Genomic DNA, 18,107 nt, shown 5'->3' with positions numbered 1-18,107 from the left:
AACATAAGAGAAGCCATGTTGGGTCAGGCCAGTGGCCCCTCCAGTCCGACACTCTGTGTCACATAAGAACATAAGAGAAGCCATGTTGGGTCAGGCCAGTGGCCCCTCAAGTCCGACACTCTGTGTCACATAGGAACATAAGAGAAGCCATGTTTGATCAGGCCAATGGCCCATCCAGTCCAACACTCTGTGTCACATAAGAACATAAGAGAAGCCCTGTTGGATCAGGCCAATGGCCCATCCAGTCCAACACTCTGTGTCACATAAGAACGTAAGAGAAGCCATGTTGGGTCAGGCCAGTGGCCCCTCCAGTCCGACACTCTGTGTCACATAAGAACATAAGAGAAGCCATGTTGGATCAGGCCAATGGCCCATCCAGTCCAACACTCTGTGTCACATAAGAACATCAGAGAAGCCCTGTTGGATCAGGCCAATGGCCCATCCAGTCCAACACTCTGTGTCACATGGTGGTCAAAACCCAGGGGCCATCAGGAGGTCCACCAGCAGGGACAGTCAGAGAAGACCTGCTAGTCTTCGGGTGGGGGTGTGTGGTTTGAGGCCATCAGAAGAAGCCCTTCCATCATAAGTGGGCACTTGGCAACCCTAGGCTGGCATAACACCACTGCTTGTAGTCTAGCACTATACCCACATCTAACACTTGTTCCAACAAGCTGCTGTGCCTGTAGAGCAGATCATAGGGTCGAGTTCTAGGCTTGGTGCCAGAAGACTATTGATAGAGAGAAGACAGACGGTGGGATAGTGGAGGGGTAATTGAGGGCCTTAGTTGGGCAGAAAGGTGGCAGTCAGATGTTCGAGATAAATAACTGGCAGCCAGAGTGGATTGTCTCAGTGAGGCTTTGATGAATGCAGTAATCCAGTTCCATTGATTTGATTTTAATTGCACTGGGAAACAAGGCCAATTTCTGGAACGCATATTATTTTAACAGCTGGGAGGGAAACTTGGTTACAATGCAAACTTTGCTTTCACTTATCTTTGAAGAATCCTTGAGGAATTTCAACCAGAATGTTAAACGGTGCACACGCGCGTGCACACACACCAAGTATGCAAGGAGAACACTTTTCTTGCAATCCTGTCTAGACCGTTGCCCTAAATCCCAGGAAAATAAGTTTTGCAACTCTTCCGGCTTTAGCAGCAATGTCGGTGACACAATTTTGCCGCTCGTATGTTGTGAAATGCTTGCCGAACACTTTGAAACAGTCCAAACTAGGAGTATTGAAGTGGCATTAGAATTCCTTATAATAGATATGGGGGGGGGGGGAGGAATTGGAGCCACATTGGAGGATGGGGTAGATAGTGAGCCAAGCTATTCTTTCAGAATAGCAGAGTGTTGAACTGGGATCTAAGAGACCAAGGTTCGAATCCTTACTCTGCTATGGAAGCTCACTGAGTGACTCTGGGCCAGTCACATGCTCTCTGCCTCCCCTACTTCATAGGGTTGTTGTGAAGATAAAATGGAAGAGGGGAGAGCAACATGAGCCACTTCGGGCCCCCGCTGGGGAGAAAAGAGCAGTATAAACGAAGTGAATAAAATAAAAGTTTCTGCAGACTAACTTGGAGACTCAAAATTTGGTGTATTTCTGCATTCATCCAGGGGGGAAATGTAATCTTCATTCCCAAACCGGCTAGATTGTGAATCCAGTAGTAACTCAGAGATTTTGGGAGTAGGAGCTTTCAAGACCCAAAGCTCCCCTATATTTGATGAAGGGAACCTTGACTCTCAAAAGAAGACGATGACGACACTGGATTTGCATCCCACCCTCCACTCTGAATCTCAAGAGTCTCAGAGTGGCTCACAATCTCCTTGACCTCCCTGCCCCACAACAGACACCCTGTGAGGTTTTCAAGGGCAGCTCTGCGAGTCAGGAATCAAACCTGGTTCTCCAAGACAAGAGTCCGGGCACTTAACCACTACAGCAAACTGTCTCTCAACCGCTACATCGAACTTAACCACTACGCTGAACTGTAAACTGTGGCAGCCATTTTGTGGCCTGACCTAACATGACGTCTTTCTTATGCTCATGCTTCTAGTCAAGCTCCACAGAAAGTGGTCAGCCTGGGCTTCCATCTCACCTGTGGTATTAATAAGCTTGGAAAAGGGCAGCAACCCCCAGGTGTTAGAGAAGAGGCTCTGTCAGAGGAAGAAGCAGGGTTAGGACTTGGATGGGAGACCACTAAAGAAGTCCGGGGTTGCCTACGCAGAGGCAGGCAATGGCAAATCACCTCCGTTGGTCTCTTGCCTTGAAAACCCTGTAGTGTCACCATAAGTTGGCTGCAGCTTATAAGTTCGCTCAACTTATGGTTGAGAGCCAGTTTGGTGTAGTGGTTAAGTGTGCGGACCCTTACCTGGGAGAACCGGGTTTGATTCCCCACTCCTCCACTTGCAGCTGCTGGAATGGCCTTGGGTCAGCCAGAGCTCTCTTATCTGGGAGAACCGGGTTTGATTCCCCACTCCTCCACTTGCAGCTGCTGGAATGACCTTGGGTCAGCCAGAGCTCTCTTATCTGGGAGAACCGGGTTTGATTCCCCACTCCTCCACTTGTAGCTACTGGAATGGCCTTGGGTCAGCCAGAGCTCTCTTATCTGGAAGAACCGGGTTTAATTCCCCAATCCTCCACTTGCAGCTGCTGGAATGGCCTTGGGTCAGCCAGAGCTCTCTTATCTGGGAGAACCGGGTTTGATTCCCCCACTCCTTCACTTGCACTTGCTGGAATGGCCTTGGGTCAGCCATAGCTCTCTTATCTGGGAGAACCGGGTTTGATTCCCCGCTCTTCCACTTGCACCTGCTGGAATGGCTTTGGGTCAGCCATAGCTCTCTTATCTGGAAGAACCGGGTTTGATTCCCCACTCCTCCACTTGCACCTGCTGGAATGGCCTTGGGTCAGCCAGAGCTCTCTTATCTGGAAGAACCGGGTTTGATTCCCCACTCCTCCACTTGCAGCTGCTGGAATGGCATTGGGTCAGCCAGAGCTCTCTTATCTGGGAGAACCGGGTTTGATTCCCTGCTCTTCCACTTGACCTGCTGGAATGGCTTTGGGTCAGCCATAGCTCTCTTATCTGGAAGAACCGGGTTTGATTCCCCACTCCTCCACTTGCACCTGCTGGAATGGCCTTGGGTCAGCCAGAGCTCTCTTATCTGGAAGAACCGGGTTTGATTCCCCACTCCTCCACTTGCAGCTGCTGGAATGGCATTGGGTCAGCCAGAGCTCTCTTATCTGGGAGAACCGGGTTTGATTCCCTGCTCTTCCACTTGACCTGCTGGAATGGCTTTGGGTCAGCCATAGCTCTCTTATCTGGAAGAACCGGGTTTGATTCCCCACTCCTCCACTTGCACCTGCTGGAATGGCCTTGGGTCAGCCAGAGCTCTCTTATCTGGAAGAACCAGGTTTGATTCCCCACTCCTCCACTTGCAGCTGCTGGAATGGCGTTGGGTCAGCCAGAGCTCTCTTATCTGGGAGAACCGGGTTTGATTCCCCCACTCCTCCACTTGCACTTGCTGGAATGGCCTTGGGTCAGCCTTAGTTGTCTTATCTGGAAGAACCGGGTTTGATTCCCCACTCCTCCACTTGCAGCTGCTGGAATGGCCTTGGGTCAGCCAGAGCTCTCTTCTCTGGGAGAACCAGGTTTGATTCCCCACTCCTTCACTTGCAGCTGCTGGAATGGCCTTAGGTCAGCCATATCTCTCTTATCTGGGAGAACCAGGTTTGATTCCCCACTCCTCCACTTGCAGCTGCTGGAATGGCCTTGGGTTAGCCTCAGCTCTCTTATCTGGGAGAACCAGGTTTGATTCCCCACTCCTCCACCTGCAGCTGCTGGAATGGCCTTGGGTCAGCCATATCTCTCTTATCGGGGAGAACCAGGTTTGATTCCCCACTCCTCCACTTGCAGCTGCTGGAATGGCCTTGGGTCAGCCAGAGCTCTCTTCTCTGGGAGAACCGGGTTTGATTCCCCACTCCTCCACTTGCAGCTGCTGAATGACCTTGGGTCAGCCAGAGCTCTCTTATCTGGGAGAACCGGGTTTGATTCCCCACTCCTCCACTTGTAGCTACTGGAATGGCCTTGGGTCAGCCAGAGCTCTCTTATCTGGAAGAACCGGGTTTAATTCCCCAATCCTCCACTTGCAGCTGCTGGAATGGCCTTGGGTCAGCCAGAGCTCTCTTATCTGGGAGAACCGGGTTTGATTCCCCCACTCCTTCACTTGCACTTGCTGGAATGGCCTTGGGTCAGCCATAGCTCTCTTATCTGGGAGAACCGGGTTTGATTCCCCGCTCTTCCACTTGCACCTGCTGGAATGGCTTTGGGTCAGCCATAGCTCTCTTATCTGGAAGAACCGGGTTTGATTCCCCACTCCTCCACTTGCACCTGCTGGAATGGCCTTGGGTCAGCCAGAGCTCTCTTATCTGGAAGAACCGGGTTTGATTCCCCACTCCTCCACTTGCAGCTGCTGGAATGGCATTGGGTCAGCCAGAGCTCTCTTATCTGGGAGAACCGGGTTTGATTCCCTGCTCTTCCACTTGACCTGCTGGAATGGCTTTGGGTCAGCCATAGCTCTCTTATCTGGAAGAACCGGGTTTGATTCCCCACTCCTCCACTTGCACCTGCTGGAATGGCCTTGGGTCAGCCAGAGCTCTCTTATCTGGAAGAACCGGGTTTGATTCCCCACTCCTCCACTTGCAGCTGCTGGAATGGCATTGGGTCAGCCAGAGCTCTCTTATCTGGGAGAACCGGGTTTGATTCCCTGCTCTTCCACTTGACCTGCTGGAATGGCTTTGGGTCAGCCATAGCTCTCTTATCTGGAAGAACCGGGTTTGATTCCCCACTCCTCCACTTGCACCTGCTGGAATGGCCTTGGGTCAGCCAGAGCTCTCTTATCTGGAAGAACCAGGTTTGATTCCCCACTCCTCCACTTGCAGCTGCTGGAATGGCGTTGGGTCAGCCAGAGCTCTCTTATCTGGGAGAACCGGGTTTGATTCCCCCACTCCTCCACTTGCACTTGCTGGAATGGCCTTGGGTCAGCCTTAGTTGTCTTATCTGGAAGAACCGGGTTTGATTCCCCACTCCTCCACTTGCAGCTGCTGGAATGGCCTTGGGTCAGCCAGAGCTCTCTTCTCTGGGAGAACCAGGTTTGATTCCCCACTCCTTCACTTGCAGCTGCTGGAATGGCCTTAGGTCAGCCATATCTCTCTTATCTGGGAGAACCAGGTTTGATTCCCCACTCCTCCACTTGCAGCTGCTGGAATGGCCTTGGGTTAGCCTCAGCTCTCTTATCTGGGAGAACCAGGTTTGATTCCCCACTCCTCCACCTGCAGCTGCTGGAATGGCCTTGGGTCAGCCATATCTCTCTTATCGGGGAGAACCAGGTTTGATTCCCCACTCCTCCACTTGCAGCTGCTGGAATGGCCTTGGGTCAGCCAGAGCTCTCTTCTCTGGGAGAACCAGGTTTGATTCCCCACTCCTCCACTTGCAGCTGCTGGAATGGCCTTGGGTCAGCCATATCTCTCTTATCTGGGAGAACCGGGTTTGATTCCCCACTCCTCCACCTGCAGCTGCTGGAATGGCCTTGGGTCAGCCATAGCTCTGGCAGAGGTTGTCCTTGAAAGGGCAGCTGCTGTGAGAACTCTCTCAGCCCCCTCCCCCACCTCACAGGGTGTCTGTTGTGGGGGAGGAAGATAAAGGAGGTTGTGAGTCCCTCTGAGACTTTGAAATTCAGAGTGGAGGGCGAGATATAAATCCAATATCATCATCTTTCTTCTTCTTGCGGCAAGGCTGGCCCTGTTCATATGCTAACAAAAGTTATGGATTATGCATTGTATGTTCTTAAACTAGGAATATAAAGACTGCTTTTGCATATTTGGGACAACAAAGAGCAAGAATGCTGCAGCAGTAGAATGGACGGTGTCGCTTCAGACTGCAGGTCGTGCGTCGCACAGATTCACATTTTGGAACGGGCCCTAGGTTAAAAGCTCTCCGCAAATACAAAACCAGCACGATAAGCAAAAGGAGGAGGGAGGGGAGGAGAGATAGGTTCCCTGTTTGCACAGAGTTGTTTGTGGGAAGGAGCCTTCAAAGTTGGAACGTCTCTGGGCTTTTTCAAGGATTGGAGCAAGATAAAGAAGAAGAAGAAGAAGAAGAAGACTGCAGATTTATACCCCGCCCTTCTCTCTGAATCAGAGACTCAGAGCGGCTTACAATCTCCTATATCTCCTCCCCCACAACAGACACCCTGTGAGGTGGGTGGAGCTAAGAGGGCTCTCACAGCAGCTGCCCTTTCAAGGACAACCTCTGCCAGAGCTCTGGCTGACCCAAGGCCATGCCAGCAGGTGCAGGTGGAGGAGTGGGGAATCAAACCCGGTTCTCCCAGATAAGAGTCCACGTACTTAACCACTACACCAAACTGGCACACACCAAAGTGTGTGAAAACGCTCTGAAATTGCATAAATGTTGTGAAGATAGGTTCAGAGAGCAGCTGTGTTGGTCTGCTGTAGAAGAGCTAGTTTCTAGTCTAGGGGTGGCCAAACGGTGGCTTAGGCCATATTGTGTGGCTCTTGTAGCCCCCACTGCTCTGTCAGCCAGCTTGGGGAAGGCGCTTGTCTCTTGACATCACATCTCGAAGCCAAGCCAGTTGGAGGCTTGGAGAATGCATTTAAAGTTAAAGTTGCTTTCCTTCCTTCCCTCCCTCCCACATCTTATGTTCATGTCTCGTGTTTCTCTCATGTTCATGTCTGACGTTTATTCTATGTGGCTCTCACGTTAAGCAAGTTCGGCCACCTCTGTTCTGGTCCCATTAGCAACTTTGAGAGATCAAGATTTTCTTGAGATAGATCAAGATGGGATTTTCTTGAGATCGCTCAAGTGAAGATAGCTTCACTGCTGACTCGGCTCTTGCATTGACTCGATCTTTATTGCTGTTCTGGAAGATAAAACACTGATGAGGCAAGCGTCTCGCAAGCTGAGTCTGCTGTGCAAGACTTATTTATGCTTCTGTGCATGCTTGAATGTATCTGTAAGTCCCAGGTTTCCATTTGTAAAGCGGAAACATTATTGGAAGATAAGGACGGTTGCTGAGCAAGTGAAGGGTGGAGACGCACACACTCGCCATGGAGTCACAATCAGGGGAGGGACGGTGGCTCAGTGGTAGAGCATCTGCTTGGGAAGCAGAAGGTCCCAGGTTCAATCCCCGGCATCTCCAAAAAAGGGTCCAGGCAAATAGGTGTGCAAAACCTCAGCTTGAGACCCTGGAAAGCCGCTGCCAGTCTGAGAAGACAATACTGACTTTGATGGACCAAGGGTCTGATTCAGTATAAGGCAGCTTCATATGTTCATATAGGGGTGTAACAAGTTCTGTCTTTTTTCATGTTGTTCTGGCCAGCCTCCAAACGCTGATTCTTTGTGCCTTGGGGTAATTGTACAGGTAATTTTGCACGGACTCTTACCTGGAAGAAACAGGTTTGATTCCCCGCTCTTCCACTTGCAGCTGCTGGAATGGCCTTGGGTCAGCCATAGCTCTCGCAGAGCTGTCCTTGAAAGGGCAGTTTCTGGGAGAGCTCTCAGCCTCACCCACATCACAGGGTGGCTGTTGTGGGGGAAGGAGATAAAGGAGATTGTAAGCCGCTGTGAGACTCTGATTCAGAGAGAAGGGTGGGGTATAAATCCCCTTCATACAAATGCTAGTAGATCTAGCAGGAGAAATAATGAGTGGCTCAAGCTCTTCCCTTTCTCCAAGCAGGGAACAGAGATTTGGAAGACTTGAGGGTCAAAGAGATCCAGGAATAATCTCCAGGAAGAAGCCCTGGGAAATGTCTTGCAGACCAGGCGTGATCTGGTCAATGGCTGGAGATACAGGAATGATAAAAACTCCTTGCAACAGGAAGGAGGGGAGCCAGTTTGGTGTAGTTGTTAAGTGTGTGGACTCTTATCTGGGAGATCCGGGTTTGATTCCCCACTCCTCCACTTGCACCTCCTCCACTTGCACTTGCACCCCACTCCTCCACTTGCACCTCCTCCACTTGCATCCCACTCCTCCACTTAGCTCAACCATAGCTATCTCAGAGGTTGTCCTTGAAAGGACAGCTGCTGGGAGAGCCCTCTCAGCGCCACCCACCTCACAGGGTGCCTGTTGTGGGGGGAGAAGATATAGGCGATTGTAAGCCACTCTGAGTCTCTGATTCAGGGAGAAGGGCGGGGCATAAATCTGCAATTCTTCTTCTAAATCTGCGGTCTTCTTAATGCTGTTCACACCACCTTGTCAATTGAAGCTGGGCTTCTTAAATTGCTCATCCCAGGAAAGTTCCTCAGAATACAGGGGCCCTAATACATTAAGAATATAAGAAAAGCGCTGCTGGATCAGATCAATAGTCCTTTAGGGGCAGCCTCCTGTTTCATACAGCGGCCAGTAGGTTCCTCTGGAGAGCCCCGTCTCTCTTCCTGTAAAAGTAGCAAAGGTTGTCTACGATGCTACTCCTGCCAGCATTGTCGTCCTGAATGACGTTTGCTTTGTCTTTCCTTTCGTAGCGGCGTCTTCGGCACCTTCGGAACATCGCAGCCCGGAACGTCATCAATAGGAACGGCTTTCGTCTCTTGGATACTTACTTCACCCTTCACTTGTGTGATAATACAAAGATCTGCAAAGGTAAACACAAGCCTTCATTTCTTTCCTCCTCCCCCTTTCCTTTTCTCAATCTGCTTGTCTTATAGGGCTAACATAAAACATTTGCCGCCTTTTCACTGGACGGTGTACTGTGGTGCCCCATAAGCTATCACTAAAAGGTAAAGGTGAAAGCATCAGTGATTTCTGACTCTGGGGTGATGTTGCATCATGACATTTTCACGGCAGACTTTTTATGGGGTGGTTTGCCATTGCCTTCCCCAGTCATCTACGCTTTCCCCCCAGCAATCTGGGTACTCATTTTACCGACCTCGAAAGGATGGAAGGCTGAGTCAACCTTGAGCCGGCTACCTGAACCCAGCTTCTGCCAGGATTGAACTCAGGTCGTGAGCAGAGAGCTCGGATTGCAGTACTGCAGCTTTACCACTCTGCACCGCGGGGCTCTTAAGCTATCGCTAGAAAAACACAATAAAGAACACAAAAGCCACATGCAGTTTACACATCTCAGCCAGCACATTGATTAGCCACTCGGCAGACCAGAGGTAGCCAAAACTACGATTAGAGCACTGTTAAAAAGCAGCTAGACCTTGGGATAAGAAAGGGAGGTGGTTACGAAAAGTGAATTGGAAACAAAAAGTGCCTTCACCTGATAATATATTGGCCACTGTGTGACACAGAGTGTTGGACTGGATGGGTCATTGGCCTGATCCAACATGGCTTCTCTTATGTTCTTATGTGACACAGAGTGTTGGACTGGATGGGCCACTGGCCTGATCCAACAGGGCTTCTCTTATGTTCTTATGTGACACAGAGTGTTGGACTGGATGGGTCATTGGCCTGATCCAACATGGCTTCTCTTATGTTCTTATGTGACACAGAGTGTTGGACTGGAGGGGCCATCGGCCTGATCCAAAATGGCTTCTCTTATGTTCTTATGTGACACAGAGTGTTGGACTGGATGGGCCATTGGCCTGATCCAACATGGCTTCGTTTATGTTCTTATGTGACACAGAGTGTTGGACTGGATGGGCCATCGGCCTGATCCAACATGGCTTCTCTTATGTTCTTATGTGACACAGAGTGTTGGACTGGATGGGCCATTCGCCTGATCCAACAGGGCTTCTCTTATGTTCTTATGTGACACAGAGTGTTGGACTGGAGGGGCCATCGGCCTGATCCAAAATGGCTTCTCTTATGTTCTTATGTGACACAGAATGTTGGACTGGAGGGGCCACTGGCCTGATCCAACATGGCTTTTGTTATGTTCTTTTGTGACACAGAGTGTTGGACTGGATGGGCCATCGGCCTGATCCAACATGGCTTCTCTTATGTTCTTATTTTCTTATCTAGTGACGGTACTAATACTGGGGAAAGGGGAGAATGTTCTGTAATGGAGGGCAGACACCAACAACCCTGTTGTCCTTCTTGCCCATTCACCTCTCCTCCAAGTTTTGTGAATATGAAACAGCATATAATGCTCGTGGAGTGCCTGGTCCTAAGCTGAAGAAGTTGATGGAGACATTTTTCCCTCTCTCCCAAAATACTAGAACTAAAGAGCATCCCGTGAAGCTGGATTCAAAATGGTGAAAAAGAACTTCTTTGTTACACAGTGAGTGATTGTGGAGTTTGCTGCCAGAGGATGTAGTGATGGCTACAGGAATATACAGCTTTAAAAGGGGATCAGGTAGATTAATGGAAGATAGGTCTCTCAGTGGTTCCTAGCCATGGTGGCTAAAGGGAACCTCACTCAGAGGCAGTCAGCCTCTAAATCCCAGAGCCAGGAGGCAACATCTGGCTAAGACTTTGGCCTCCATGCCCTGTTGTTGGCCCTCTGCAGGAACTGAGTGAGACAGGATGCTGGGCTAGATGGACCGCTTGTCTGATCCATCAGGGCTCTTCTGATGTTCATATCAGGGGAAGGCCTCGGCCTCTATGCCCTGCTGTTTGCCTTCCACAGGAGCTGGTTGGCCACTGTGTGAGACAGGATGCTGGACTAGATGGACCCTCCCTGCTCTGATCCAGCAGGGCTCTTATGATATTTTATCAGGGGAAGGCCTCGGCCTCTCTACCCTGTTGCTGGCCCTCCAGAGGAGCTGGTTGGCCACTGTCTGAGATGATGCTGTACTGGATAGACTATTGGTCTGATCAGCAGGGCTGCTCTGATGTTCTTAAGTTCTGTGTCACATTCTCGCAAAAAATCTTGCCAAAGAGATGGTTGTTTCCATGTTGGTGGTGACCTGAAGTTTGGCTTGAACTAGACCTTGTAGGAAAAAACCAAGCCTGTTGTCTGAAGGAGCAGCCAACTGCATTCTGGGTCCCATGCCAAATACAGGAAGTCCCCAGAAACCCCTGAAATAAAGCAGTGATGGGTGACATTATGGGAAATAGCAGTCATGGGTCAAACATTGGATAAACATATGGAGCAGATGTGGCTATTAGCCACAGTATATTGGTGGAACTCTGTCTGGGGCAAGTGATGGTCTGTATTCTTGGGTGTTTCGGGGGGGGGGGGGGACACAGTGGGAGGGCTTCTAGTGTCCTGGCCCCACCGATGGATCTCTTGATGGCACCTGGGTTTTTTGGCCACTGTGTGACACAGAGTGTTGGACTGGATGCTTCTCTTATGTTCTTATGTGACACAGAGTGTTGGACTGGATGGTCCATTGGCCTGATCCAACATGGCTTCTCTTATGTTCTTACATTCTTAAAGCTTATCATATCTCTATGTTAGGGAAGGCCAACCAAATTTTGGAAACTGTCTTACATCTTGGCTGCTCTCCAGAGGTCGTAGTAATAACTGTAGAAGGGTCCATGTCAGAAGATCTGTTCAGCCTGAGATGTCTTCAGACGTTTAAGCCTTCTGTGCTTTGCCTCTCACGTGCACTGCCAAGAAGACGAAAGTTCATCACGTCGTACGTAGCCCTAACTGGTGTGCCCCATATAAGGAATGTAAGCTCCGCCACCGCTCTACCTCTGACCTGTCCCATGTCTGGGCATAATCTATTTTAATATTCTCTTAAGTAGATTATCTCTATGGTAACTAATCCTTGAACAAGTCAGTGGTGGAAAGCACGTCAAGTCGTAGCTGACTTATGGCAACCCTCGTTGGGTTTTCAAGGCAAGAGATGAATGGAGGTGGTTTATCTTGGAACACTTTCCCTGTGAAGAAAGGTTAAAATGCTTGGGGCTCCTTAGATTGGAGAAACAACAGCTGAGGGGTGACATGATAGAGGTCTACAAGATTATGCACGGGATAGAGAAGGTAGAGAAAGAAAGACTTTTCTCCCTTTCTCACACTACAGGAACTCATGGGCACTCCATGAAATTGTTGAGCAGTCAGGTTAGAACGGATAAAAGGAAGTACTTCAACACATGGAATTCACTGCCACAGGAGATGGTGGCGGCTACATGCATAGATGGCTTCAAGAGGGGATTGGATAAGCATATGGAGCAGAGGTCACCTGTGGCTCTTAGCCACATCGTATTGTTGGAACTCTCTGTCTGGGGCAGTGATGCTCTCTATTCTGGGTGCTTGGGAGAGGCACCAGTGGGAGGGCTTCTAGTGTCCTGGCCCCACTGATGGACCTCCTGATGGCACCTCGGTTTTTTGGCCACTGTGTGACACAGAGTGTTGGACTGGATGGGCCATTGGCCTGATCCAACATGACTTCTCTTATATCTGGGGCAGTGGTGCTCTGTATTCTTGGTGCTTGGTGGTGGTGGCAACAGTGGTAGGGCTTCTAGTGTCCTGCCCCCCCCTGATGGCACCTGGGTTTTGTTGACCGCTGTGTGTCACGCAGTGTTGGACTGGATGGGCCATTGGCCTGATCCAACATGGCTTCTCTTATGTTCTTATGTGACACAGAGTGTCGGAATGGAGGGGCCATTGGCCTGATCCAACATGGCTTCTCTTATGTTCTTATGTGACACAGAGTGTTGGACTGGATGGGCCACTGGCCTGATCCAACATGGCTTCTTTTATGTTCTTATGTGACACAGAGTGTTGGACTGGATGGGCCATTGGCCTGATCCAACATGGCTTCTCTTATGTTCTTATGTGACACAGAGTGTTGGACTGGATGGGCCATTGGCCTGATCCAACATGGCTTCTCTTATGTTCTTATGTGACACAGAGTGTTGGACTGGAGGGGCCATTGGCCTGATCCAACATGACTTCTCTTATGTTCTTATGTGACACAGAGTGTTGGACTGGATGGGCCACTGGCCTGATCCAACAGGGCTTCTCTTATGTTCTTATGTGACACAGAGTGTGGGACTGGAGGGGCCATTGGCCTGATCCAACATGGCTTCTCTTATGTTCTTATGTGACACAGAGTGTTGGACTGGATGGGCCACTGGCCTGATCCAACAGGGCTTCTCTTATGTTCTTATGTGACACAGAGTGTGGGACTGGAGGGGCCACTGGCCTGATCCAACAGGGCTTCTTGTCAGAACTGGAACGAACTTCAGACGATTCCAATACTTGTTACAAAGTTAGGATCTTTATTGAAGAACTGCAGTGCTAGAGCAACGAGATAACAGCAATGCCGAGTCCTGGCATTTGGTTACATTTTATGCCATCAGTAAAGTACAATAAAGCTATCATTCACACGGGTTACAGACAAGTGTCTCTTTTCCCAGGCTTCGTTATCAGAAGGGAGGATGCCTCCCCGTGGTGAAGGCCAAACGGCCTGTCTTCAAAAGGGCACCTGTGGATGTTGAACAGAGACTATCTGTCGCCCTTCCTGGAGCCCTAAATATTTGGAATAGCTATGAGGGCAGGGTTAATGGCTCAGGCTGTGGACTCTGTGTTAGTGTTAGGTTACAGCATGGAGTCGGTTTGGCCAAGGCAGACAAAGAGAAAGTTACAAGTTCTGACACTTCTCTTATGTTCTTATGTGACACAGAGTGTTGGACTGGAGGGGCTACTGGCCTGATCCAACATGACTTCTCTTATGTTCTTATGTGACACAGAGTGTTGGACTGGAGGGGCCATTGGCCTGATCCAACATGACTTCTCTTATGTTCTTATGTGACACAGAGTGTTGGACTGGATGGGCCACTGGCCTGATTCAACATGGCTTCTCTTATGTTCTTATGTGACACAGAGTGTTGGACTGGAGGGGCCACTGGCCTGATCCAACAGGGCTTCTCTTATGTTCTTATGTGACACAGAGTGTGGGACTGGAGGGGCCACTGGCCTGATCCAACAGGGCTTCTCTTATGTTCTTATTTGACACAGAGTGTTGGACTGGAGGGGCCACTGGCCTGATCCAACATGGCTTCTCTTATGTTCTTATGTGACACAGAGTGTTGGACTGGATGGGCCATTGGCCTGATCCAACATGGCTTCTCTTATGTTCTTATGTGACACAGAGTGTTGGACTGGAGGGGCCACTGGCCTGATCCAACAGGGCTTCTCTTATGTTCTTATGTGACACAGAGTGTGGGACTGGAGGGGCCACTGGCCTGATCCAACAGGGCTTCTCTTATGTTCTTATTTGACACAGAGTGTTGGACTGGAGGGGCCACTGGCCTGATCCAACATGGCTTCTCTTATGTTCTTATGTGACACAGAGTGTTGGACTGGAGGGGCCACTGGCCTGATCCAACATGGCTTCTCTTATGTTCTTATTTGACACAGAGTGTTGGACTGGAGGGGCCACTGGCCTGATCCAACATGGCTTCTCTTATGTTCTTATGTGACACAGAGTGTTGGACTGGAGGGGCCACTGGCCTGATCCAACAGGGCTTCTCTTATGTTCTTAGGTTCTTGTTGTTGACTGCCTTTGTGGAGCAACCTTTGACTGCCTTGGCATTCTCCCATCCAAGTGCTAACCAGGGCCACCCCTGCTTAACTTCCAAGGTCTGACCCAGTAAGGCTAGCTTGGGCCATCTGGGTCAAAGCAAAAGATGTGCAGAGATCCTGGACATTCTCTGTGGATTTCCATTCAAATACACACCAGGGTTGACCCTTCTTCGCAAGGTTGTCGAACTCCTTTGTTTTGAGGTCTGGATCTGACATAGCTGGCCCAGGCCATGTGTGTCATAAAATGTAATGCCACATAGCAGAGATATAAACTTTACAAAGGACACAGACAATTGCAGAGATATTTTAGAAGCTTAAAATAAAACATGCTTAAAACATTAGCGCTTGTTGGTCTTAAAGGTGCTTTCTTTGTATCTCTCCGCACAATCCAGGGAACTGGGCAAAGGAAGCTCTGGCTCTTTCCTTCTTTCCCCAGGGACAAGGAGAGGGAGGAGCTTCAGCCAATAGAAGGAAGAGAGGCTTGGCTGAATAGCTGCGCTGTGAGATTGAGGGAGCCTGGTAAAGCAAGCTCTCCCCCCTCCTCCCCAAGGGAGGAGCCTCAGCCAGTGGAGAAAATAGAGGCTGTAGCACCTGTGTGATTGAGCAAGCCTGGCAAAGCAAGCTGTTTATGCAGAAGGAAGCAAGAGAGAGGGAGAAGGAAGCAGATGACAGCCAGTTGCTCGGGGGCCTGATTTGGCCCTTGGGTCACATGTGCGACACCCCTGCTTCTTAGCTTCTGAGATCTGATGAGGTCAAGCTAGCGTAGGCCATCTATGTCATGGCTTGACCAAGTTAGGAGCACCAAATACAACCTGGGCTCCCAGTTTGCGACTGCTTCTGGCTTCTGATTGGCTGTGCAGATTAAAATGCCACCATTTCAGCAGCAGGTACTACAAAGATTTTTTTTTATAGCTTAAAAGAAAACATGTTAACAGATTACCACTTTTGCAATATTTTGTTTATTTAACAGTTTCAGACAAGTGAGCTGACGCTTCTTGCTTTGAACAATTGCATCAAAATCTGGAGGAAAATGTCAGTGCTGTAGCAATCTTGAGTATGCTGTTCAGGCGTTGTTCAGGTATAAATCTGTAAATTGCAAACCTGCTTTTGATTTACCAACCATTGTAGAAATCTTATTTTGGGGGGGCAAGAGTGGGAGGGCTTCTGGAGTTCTGGCTCCGCTGATGGACTTCCTGATGGCACCTAGATTTCTTTATTGATAATTTTAATTTATATACTGCCTTTCTCTGAGTTTACAGGGTTTTGGCCACTGCGACACAAAGTGTTGTTCTGGATAGGCCGTTGGCTGGATCCAACATGGTTTCTCGTATGCTCGTATATTGTAGTTGGGCAAACAGCAGTGTCTGAAAGGCAGCCCAGGAGTAGGGATGTGCATTCGGTTCGGCCGAACCGTATTTACAGCCGAATCACCACTGATTCGGCTGTATACGGAATAGGCTGCAGCCGATCCCCATAGGCGCCCATTATACGGCAGCCGAATACGGCTCGCCGTATACTTACGAATAGCTATTCGTAAGTATACGGCTGTCAATTCAAAAGGCGGGAAAGTAGCTTCTGCAGCCTCAAAGGAGCTGCTTGCCTACTTTCCCGCCTTTAGTTGCCTTTTCCATAGCCTCCCTGGGATCGGGGAGGGGGAAGAGGAGCCCCAGCAGCCAATCCAAAGCATGCATTTGCAAAATGCATTGCAAATGCATGCTTTGCAGGGCTTTTTAAGGAGTCTTCCTGGCTGGACTCCTCCATTGCTGCTTTGTTGGTTGGTGTGAGAGATTGTGCTGCTGGCTGGCTGGCCCTTGGCTTCAGCTGCTGCCTGCTGCTCTCTCACTCAGCCTTACCAGACTTCCCTGGACTAGAGAAGACAAGGTAAGACAGTATTGGGGTTCTTGTTTTTATTTATTGTTGGTAAAAGGACTTTTTAAGACTCAGAGTCCCTTTACTTATCCAGATTTGGGTGGTGGTGGTCGTGGGGTAGCTTATTTGGGGTTAGGGGGTTAGGGGTTTCTGCTTGGGGAGGGGGCCTGGGGTGGGGGGGTTGCCAATTTGTCCATATATTAATTTAGTGAGAGGATTTTTAAAAGTGCAGTGTCCTTTTACTTCTCCTGATTTGGGTGGCTTGGATTTCTTGGGGTTAGGGTGAAAGGTTTTTTTGGGGGGGAAGGGGTGGCAAAGTTCCTGTATTGTTAAAAGTTATTTTTTTTACTGTTTTAAAAGTATTCAGTGTTTGATTTGTTGCTGCTGTGTTGTGCTGCTGCTGTTACTAATTTCCATTGTTTAAAAGGCCACTTTTGTCCCCCTTTTCCTGGTTCTGGTTTTAGGGGGGGGGGGTGTTGTTGACTGATTTGGCCTGAGCTTTCTTATTGGTGAAAACGCCACTTTTTTAACACTTGGCCTTTTGTGATTCTGCTGGTTTTGTTTTGGTTTTTTTAAAATTACCTCAGGTTGGTGTGGGGGTTGGCGAAGGTGTGTGTGGGCTGGGTCACTTTCTTGTTTTTATAGAGTAGATTGTGTGTTCTGTGGCAGGGAAGCTGGCACCTGGGTGAGAGACCCAGAACCAGCAGGCTTGTTGTGGTTGGCCAGCTCTCCCCGTGTTGTTTGGGGCAGGGCTGGAGAGCTGGCACCTGGGTTTGCTGCAGACCTTGAGCAGATTGTGTTTTGTGTGGCAGTGATGTTGGAAACTGGGTTTATATTGGTTCCAGGCCTGCACTGCAGGGTTCATAGAGTAGATAGAGGGATGGCCCATAGGGTATAATGATGGAATAGGGGCACCCTCTTTGGGTGCCCCTGGAATGGGATCCCCTGGCCCAATCTTTTTGGGACTTGGGGGGGTTGGAGGGGAGAGTCCCCTGCAGGTCCCCTGCAAATTTGGGGGCTCTCCCTCAACCCCCCTCCCCTCCAGGTGGCTTCAAATATACCCTATTTGCCATTGATTTCAGTGGCCCATAGGGTATAATAGGGCCGTATATTCAGAAATAGCCGCGCATCTACCGTGGCTATTCCGAATGCGGCTATTCCGAATGCGGTATTCAGGAGTATACGGGGATTCCGAATTCCCCCCCCCCCCGTATACTTCCGAATCCGTGTAAATCCGAATTTTTTTTTTTTTGCACATCCCTACCCAGGAGTCGTATAGAAACTCGATGTGGTGAGTGGCCTTGGACTGGGGAAACTTCTTCCAAAATGCCATTTTGACCATGAGTAGATTTAAATCCAGTAGCATCTTAAACTTCAGGGTATAACTTTCTGAAAGTCCAAGTTTAAAGCTTATCTTCCAAAAAACATCGTTGATCTCTAAGGTGTTACTGGAATCAAATCGACGACTTCTGCTTCAGACCGACACGGCTACCCTCTTGAAACCATCTCAGCTGCTTACTCACTTGGGGCAATCCAGGTTCTTTGTTTTTAGTGATTGATTCCTACAATATATTTATATATATCAATTTATATGTAATTATATTTATAATTTCAGCACATCAATTGGTAAGGGGGAGGGATGGTCTGTTTATTAATGGTGCTGAAATTGATCAATTTAATATTATACTAGTTAATTGGAAGGGAAATTGAGTGGACTACTAAATTAATTACTTATGATAATTGGTTAACTGGCAGCAAGTATTGGAAGAACAGACAGGGGAGGAAAGAGTGAAAGCCAGGTGAGG

The 18,107-nt window shown here is 49.2% G+C and overlaps 1 protein-coding gene across 1 annotated transcript in view; it reads left to right on the top strand.

Annotated features, from left to right (window-relative positions):
- Positions 1 to 18,107, top strand: part of UVRAG (UV radiation resistance associated) — a 161,991-nt gene that overhangs the window by 5,219 nt on the left and 138,665 nt on the right. Inside the window, exon 2 of the mRNA XM_060235346.1 lies at positions 8,531 to 8,648. Coding sequence (XP_060091329.1) covers positions 8,531 to 8,648 — 118 coding nt within the window. The remainder of the gene's footprint in view (positions 1 to 8,530; positions 8,649 to 18,107) is intronic.

Source organism: Heteronotia binoei, chromosome 3, assembly GCF_032191835.1.
Source record: "Heteronotia binoei isolate CCM8104 ecotype False Entrance Well chromosome 3, APGP_CSIRO_Hbin_v1, whole genome shotgun sequence".
NCBI classification, from domain to species: Eukaryota; Metazoa; Chordata; class Lepidosauria; order Squamata; family Gekkonidae; genus Heteronotia; species Heteronotia binoei.
This window is presented reverse-complemented; position numbering and strand designations above follow the sequence as displayed.